General features: G+C 41.1%; 1 protein-coding gene across 1 annotated transcript in view; it reads right to left on the bottom strand.

Moving 5' to 3' along the window:
• Positions 1 to 770: 770 nt before the first annotated feature.
• The window catches only part of LOC123086113 (rho GTPase-activating protein 7), a gene marked incomplete at its 5' end in the record, with an annotated part of 38,084 nt that continues 30,744 nt past the window's right edge, over positions 771 to 8,110 (bottom strand). Inside the window, 12 exon segments of the mRNA XM_044507827.1 lie at positions 771 to 1,230; positions 1,309 to 1,500; positions 3,484 to 3,550; positions 3,870 to 4,039; positions 4,112 to 4,225; positions 4,928 to 5,011; positions 5,088 to 5,148; positions 5,972 to 6,021; positions 6,161 to 6,481; positions 6,666 to 6,893; positions 7,198 to 7,441; positions 7,791 to 7,878. Coding sequence (XP_044363762.1) covers positions 1,042 to 1,230; positions 1,309 to 1,500; positions 3,484 to 3,550; positions 3,870 to 4,039; positions 4,112 to 4,225; positions 4,928 to 5,011; positions 5,088 to 5,148; positions 5,972 to 6,021; positions 6,161 to 6,481; positions 6,666 to 6,893; positions 7,198 to 7,441; positions 7,791 to 7,878 — 1,808 coding nt within the window. The 3' untranslated portion in view covers positions 771 to 1,041.

Here is an 8,110-nt window from a genome sequence, read left to right as displayed (position 1 = left end):
CTACTCAAATTTATAATCGCCGTGTTCTCTAGTTCCACACTCCTCATACCAATGACCTAACATACCAATGTCCCCGCCTTTGGTGATCGAAACAAATCTTTCAATATTTTATTAACATCAAGGTTCACCTTGTTCACCTTGACACTAACAAAGGATCCCATATAACCGGACGGTAGTTGATTTTGAACTTCAGGGATCTTGCACATCTTCCTACACATGCCCTATCACCGGCTAGTTCATATAATTGTCTAGCAACTTCAAAAAACTCTGCCCATACAACAATAGCAACACCACCGAAGGACCAAGAAAGGATTAAAGAAGCTAGGAATTCCAAACAAAATCAAAAGAGTAGCAGCTAGATAAATCTATAATATTACAAAGGCACTTTTACATTTTAGAGAAGTTTGAAAATACATCTTGTCTTTATGATACAAAAGTGGGCGAGATTAGGTTCCCCTTCTTTTTTTTGTCTTTTACTATTCTATTACATTATTCCGACAAATAGTTTTTTTAGTCTTGTGATATACTAGCTACAGCAGCGCCCAAGGGCCCAAAATATCTCAAATGGGAACTCTAGGATTCCATTCTTTTATCAAATTCTTGAATAAGCCAATTCAAGAACAGTTGGATGCCAACAGCAGTAGTACATACAGAGATACAAGCAACATAAATAAGACTACGGGTACTGAAAATTGCATGCAAGCGCGCTTCTGATTTTAACCTCTAGGCCCCCCTCTGTAATATAGGTATGAGTAACATGGTCATAGAAATTATAAGGAGAAAACAATTCCATTCCCTATGAGCAGCCACACCAAACAAAAACATATACGTATATACCACATCTCTGAAAAACTTGTTTCAAATACACCCCTTGACACATTGCATAAATGAGGCTACAACAGCACACTCAAGGCTCAAATAGCTACCTAATGTAACAACAAAACGTTGAGCCCGTATTAGAAGGAAAATGAATTTACACTACCACCAAATGATGAAGACGGAGGAAGAATCTCTCTACCCAGGATATACAATGAGCATATCCTACCTTGGACTGTTCCAAGGAGAAGGCGGCTTGTACTGAAAACCCTGAGAAGCAGATCCATGCCCTAAATCAAGACTATGGAGTTGTTCCATCAGCTGCGACCTCCGTTCTTTAAAGAAATCTAGCCTAGTTGTTAGTTCTACCAAAGTGGAAGATGCCACCATTGGCTGCCTCCCATATCCAACACCCTGTCATAACAACAGATATGAATCATCTTACTTCAGTTGGTATATTTAACAATAATCAAGCGTTGTGATTTCCCTAACCTCGGCTAACTTGGGAACATTGATTACCACAGAAGTGCTCTCTGATGACATGCTTGTTGATGCCTCCATGCCTCTTGAATCACTTGAAGATGCGTCTAGGGAAAGCTTGCGGGTTAGTGGCCTTGAAGAACCATAAGGTAGCACATGCTGTTTGATGTTCCTCCATTGAGATGCATCCACCGAGCTGCTCTCCTGCCAAAAATAATACAGTATGAGTACATGTAGTGTCAGCTCTACATCAGGTTAGCACAAAATATATTCATTTTCCTTCAGTCATGAATTTCGACGTCGATGCTCAAAATGTCATCATGTAAAACAGGAATAACTAACATTAGAAAACAGAGAGAACAGTATAGGAGTCAGCTAAAGCATAAACACACTGAAAGTAAACTATTGAAACTGCCTCACTACCGACCAGACCTAAGATGTAGCACCCTCTACATTCTCTGAATGCCTTCAAATATTTCTAGAGTTTCTAACACTAAGGCCTCGTTTGGCACGAGAGGTTTGGAGGGGTTCTGAGAGGATTTTCCACACGCGGCCCGCAATCCCCTAGAATCCTCTTTGGTCCATTTGGTACACAGGGTTGCCGTGGCCCAGTCCACCCAATCCCCTTCGATTCTGCCCAAACCACGCGGTTTAGACGGCACGAGGAGACCCTCGAGGAACTGAAGACACGCGGGCGCCGCCGACCCAATCGACAGCTGCGAACCCTGGTCTTCCCTCCCCAATCGGCGGCCACTCCCGAGGACGCGACGGCGGCCGGCGGCGAAGAGGCGGCCACAGGCGGGCGGCGTGAGCCGGTTCAGCTCTAGTAGACGCCGGTCCAGACAGTGCGGAGCTCGACGCCGACCTTCCACACGGGACCTCTACCACTCCAGCCGGGTACGGGACCTCTCGGCCACTCTTCCTATCACGCACTCCCCGCTCCGGCGGTGCTCCCCGCCCACCCTAGCATGAGCCACCATCTCTCTCTCTCTCTCTCTCTGACCTCTCCACTTTGTTCGAGCAGGCTACAAAGTGGAAGCTGTGGCGGAGGTTGCAGAGGTGGAAGAGGAAACAGAAGATGTTGTTCACCGAGGTGCCCACGGCAAGCTGTTCATCGAGGTGCCCAAGTAGATCACCCTCTCCGTCCTCTCCAAAGTAACAATTTGCTGCATCCCCTTCTTCTTTGTGCTACCTGTCAAGATTTAGAGCATGCTGCTGCTATGGGGGAATCAAGAGCAGTTTGTACAAGAACACACCCGTGTGCTCTAAGCTTCTGCATATGTGAGAACACACCAATTATTGGCTAATTAATTAATTGTATGCTCTATTGGGTTCCAGTTTTGCCTACTGCGGATGTGGCGGTTTGTACAAGTTCAGTTTGGTGCATTAGAACGGCACTCTCATATTTTGCTTTATGTGCCAACTGCTATGTCAACACCATGTTAGCTACATTATAAAGATTGGATTTTTAAATGTTCAACACCATGTTATGTCAATATGACAAACCCTGCCAACCAAACAGACATTTTGAACAAAGAGGATTGTAGATGGGGGAGTTTTGGGGATTCAAGGGGTTTTGAGGGGATTGGGTGAAAGGAAGGGATTCACCCAATCCCCTGAAATCCCCCCCTCCACAAACCTCCCCAATCCCATTGTATCAAACGAGGCCTAAAGAGTATATAGGAAGGGGATTGCCCAATACTTCAATGTGCCACCAGTTTCTGTAACCTTGATCCAGACCAACAGTTGGCCCACTTCTGCCAGCATACTGCAGACTTGTGGGAGTTAAGACTAAAATAGTACTGGCATGCAAGAAGTTCAACTGGTCCTCGAGAAAATTCTAGATAGTGCACAATTTACTGGTATTCCTAGTGATGGAATCTAGAACCATTATACAGATCTTAGAGAATGCCATCAAAACTGATGAACCTCAAAAATTCTATGCTGCAAAAGCAAGCCCATGTTTGCAGATTTCCTTTTTCTTACCAGCTGATCCCCTAAATAACCAGACATGACAAGCAGTACTGTTCATTTCCAAAACTAATACTTTATCTATAGAGCACACTGACACTGCTTTCAGTCATGCATGTGGAAATGTAGGTTGTTGAAACTGGAATTGAACATTAAATGGGTTTCGGTATTATCAATGAGACCGTAAGTGTATGGGTGGGGGGATTCTAATCAAACCTCATTTCTGTGCTTCTCTTGATTGCAAAAGGCAAGGTTCATGTCAAATCCTGGTTGAACAAAGTTTCTGGTACGAATAAAATAGTGTCATAATATGATAAGTAAATTAGCAGAGCACAATATATCCAATTTATGTCTAGAAATATTGATATAATGCCCTCGATCAATTATTATTAAAGTCTATGAAGAAACCATGTTAAACAACTGCAGCATAATTCAGCATAACTGAATAAGATTTCACTTTGATGAAATAGAACAATTAACAAACACCCAGTGGGCTTCAAATCACAAAAAATCAAAAAGGTGTCATAACCACATCCAGCAACATCAATGGTGACAAAAAAGAAAGGAAGAAAGAAAGAATACAATACAACCGATATGCTTACTGCTGTGAAAAATGGCCAGGATTACAGTGATAACGATCATTTGCATCAAGAGATGGGCCATATTGTTGTTGGCGTTGTTGATTGAGTAGGAGGTGAAGTTCAGCCACCTTCTGTTTTAACCTCACAACGTCAGCTTCAGCGAGAGCAATCTCCTCAAGCTCAGCCCTTGTCTTGAGAAAAATAAGGAGGAAAATGAGACTCCATACAATGAGTCCAACAAGTAGAGCAATGGTTGAAGGTACCTTTGAGTCCATAGCACGTGGACTTGAAAACTGTCCAGAAGACATGCTCAACCCAACCTCCAGTGCAGATCTAAGATCTCTCTCAGCTTGTAGCTGCTCTTGCAATCTGGACACCTGTAGATATAAACAGTTGTGAAATCTATCATCAGAAAATTCAACCACCATCTTGTGTATGGAACATGTTCAACAATAACTGCATAAAAAACAGAAAGCAGAAAGTAACATTTTGGCCCCTAAACGTTTGGACTGTTTATTCTACACAGTTACCCTGAAATTTGTGTGGGGCTACAGGCACTATATTATTTTGGTTCCTCGATTTTAGAAGTGCTTCTGGCTAAATCCTTCCATCAATAAATTTACCAAGCTTGTCTAGCCTCCGAGTAACTGACAATTTGTCTGTAGAGAGAAGTCCCAAATGCAAGAGACACCTGGTTAGTCAATTACCGCAAATCTTGGCTAGGGCTAGTGTATCTAAAGTCAGAGCCAAGTAAAATGTCATCGTGCTATCTTCACGGAATCTAAACATTGATGATGACTAACTATGTAGAAAGCACACAAACTTCCACCAAAAAAAACTGAAAGAAAGAAAAAAAGTTCTAAAGCGAACGAATGGGACATTAGGTTTAAAATATTCTTTCATTTAGCATTCTTCGTGCAGGTAAACGACTCAATTGTCATATGGAACAAAGTAGCAACCAATGAAGTTTAAGATAAACTGAAACCCAGCAATTGACAACAGAGATGGCTCTTTCCCTAACATAGAATATATGATGCGGTTACCGAGCAAAATTAACAAGGCAAGGGAATGCAGCATACATCCTGTTCCAGGACCAAACGGCGTTCACGTAGTGCTTGCTTTCTTCTTTCTAAACTCGCCTGTAAAACTGCATTACCCCGAGCCTGAGAGACACTTTCCATTACATTACTGGAAGACGATAAATAAAAGTGAACCAGTTAGTGTGAAGTTTTCCCCTACCTCTTTGGCAATTCTGTTCTGCAAATCATTCTTCGCAATTTCAAGCCTTTGAATCGCAAGCCTGAAAGGTTTGTTTTCATAGAAAAATTGACCTTGATAAATTGCACATGCATCAGCAGCAAAATAGTCGGGAAGCTAACAGAAGTGTTAAAACTATACACTTTCTAATTTGTAACATTCGTTGTCAAACAACAAATATTCAATGCAACAACATTATTAACTAAGGCAGAAACTACAGATATGCATATAGCTAAAGTTTTAGGGGTTGGGGCCACATTTGAAACTTAATTGAAAATACAGGCAACTTCATCTACATTTACATTTCAAAACTATTTTCATCACTATTTATATCCACTGCTTTCATCTACATTTCCATTTCAAAACTATTTCCATCACTATTTACATCCACTGCTTTCATAACCTTTTCACAAAAAGTTAAATTTAAACAGGTTGGCCCAGATTTTCTTTCGGTAATATTAAAATCTGATGTCAGATTGTCAGATTTTTAACCATGGCAAATCATGGTAATTATAGTTGTCGCAATGATGACAATTTCCTTTAGCAAGCATGGCAACTCCTGCCCCGGTAAATGTAAGTGCTTTCTGGCTAATATAGATAGCCGCCTAAAAAGCACACAGGAAAAATCAAAATGGAAAAAACTTCAAATTGGGAGGGCGATCCTCCCCACCCTACGGAGTTGTACAAAGTCAGCAACCGTTTTGGGGCGCAAGCATAGGCAACATAGGACTGATGACGGAATCTCCCTTAACGGAAGAAATAGAAGCTCGAGAAGGAATACCACTAAAAATCTAGTTCGCTCTCAAATAAAAATCTAGTTCGCTCTGTAAAAACATAAGACTGCTGTTTAGTGGAAAAGAGCATACTCCTCTTCACCAGATGAGTCGACTGATTCTGAATGCTGACTCTTTCTTGCCTGCATAAAAATCAGAATGCTGAATGATGATATGAAGGGAACCATAATTCAACACGCCAGAGAAGTTGGCACAACAATGCATTATTCCTACTCAGCTGCCCCACAAAGGGAAGAAAATATAAATAGATTTATTGCTTACACTATTACGCCCCCAAAAGTTACTGCGCTTCACATGTGAGTGAGATCCATTAGTTTTGTTCGAGTGTCTGTCTGCAGAATATTCCGAACTGTTACTAGGTAAAGTAATTCCAGGATCCAAAGAAGAAAGGATCTCTCCCATAGACAATGGAGTTTCATGACCGGATGTTGGGTTGGAAGGATTCTTTTCACTCAGAGGCATTTCCATATTTTTTGAAACATTTTCAGATGAATGAATTTTTGGAACTTTGCTTAAATCTGTCTCTTCTTCCAGTCCTTTATCATCAACAGAGCAATCAGCATCTGAATCATCAGCATGAACCTGGTGTTCAATCAGAAGCAGTATAATAAGAATCAAAGCAACGGCATCATTGCAGTTACGACACTGATCCTAAAATCAAATCAGGCATGCATATATATGTGCATGCGTGTCTAGCAATAATCACAGTATAACCCTAGAAATAAGCACAAATTATACGCTTATAAAGCAGGGAGCATAACAAAACCTTGTAATCATATAGGTCGCTCCCAGCATACCCACTGCTCTCACTCAATTTTCCACTAAGTATACGCTCTGCACCATTGTCATCGTCCATTTCTTGATCTACATCATTTTCTGCATCATGAAATCCATTATCTTTTGTGTCCATATTTACATCATCAGTTGATACTTCACTGCCACTGTCTTCAATCTGAGACCCAGGTGATGGGGAAGATCTGACAAGACGGTCATCCTGCAAAGAAATTAAATATGAGCATCCAATTGGCTGAACATACGAGTTATTTCTATGTGTATAATTGTAAATGAAACAGAACGTCCAAGAGACAGAAAGAGGCAAAGTGTTCCAGCGGCTGCCTCACATATAGTCATGGCCACAATGCATGTAGAAATAACTCATATGGGCAGTAACTTTTCAATATAATCAACAGATTATATGCAAAAAAGAAATAATGCCTAGAGGGTAGAACAACTATCATGAAGGAAATGAAGCCACCTAAAGATTTGGACAAAAAAATTGAAGTATCAGAGAATCTTACATCAAATATAATCTCGTATTCCTCCAAGAGAGTTGCAACAATGCCCTGACCGCTGTTTGCAGCATTTGCAGCAGCAAGAAGCTGGGCAGAATCATCACCATCCATATCAAATACGTCATCCATCTCACACTCCCCAGCCAAAAGCGGACGCAACAAGAGAGGGGCCATACAGGCAGCAACTGCTGATGCGGTCATCCGATTCTCCATGGTATGAGAAGCAACAATATACATCATTTTCAAGATTCTGCAAACAAGAATCTCCATAAGGAAAGTTTTCTTTTGTCATGGGAAGTGTTAGTTTAAGTAATCAAATGTCAAACAACACACTGGTAAAAACCATTGAGATATTGTTAGTCCAAACTAAAATGGTGATCTAACATTAGAAGAAATAAAAACTGTACAGTTAGAGGGCAATTAAAATAGTCCACATTAGTAGTTCTTATTTAATGTGCAAGTATCATATGCAAGTTAATGAGAACATGCTCACGTTGATCGGCAGCAAGCATGATTTCACACATAATAAATAATAAATCATTCATTGCATTTACCATAAACTGGCAGAATAGAAGCTATGAGGAGAACGTGAGTCTAACCTCTGTAACAAGCGCCGATTAGGCTCAGGAAATGTCTCAGATATAGCTGAACGCATAGCATTTATCCGAGCTTCCTTGGTCTCCAAGCCTATGAAAGTAAAACAGAATATATAGACAATTAACCAATGAACACAGCAAATTGTTTTGAGTTATGCAAACCTATATATATAAGGGGAGCCTTGGCACAGCGGTAAAGCTGTTGCCTTGTGACGGTCACAGGTTCGAGTCCTGGAAACAGCCTCTTGCAGAAATGTAGGAAAAGGCTGCATACAAAAGACCCAAAGTGGTTGGACCCTTCCCCGGACCCTGTGCGCCCAGCT

This window comes from Triticum aestivum, chromosome 4A (genome assembly GCF_018294505.1).
Source record: "Triticum aestivum cultivar Chinese Spring chromosome 4A, IWGSC CS RefSeq v2.1, whole genome shotgun sequence".
In the NCBI taxonomy this organism is placed as follows: Eukaryota; Viridiplantae; Streptophyta; class Magnoliopsida; order Poales; family Poaceae; genus Triticum; species Triticum aestivum.
The sequence above is the reverse complement of the archived record's forward strand: the minus strand, read 5'-3'. Positions and strand labels throughout refer to the sequence as shown.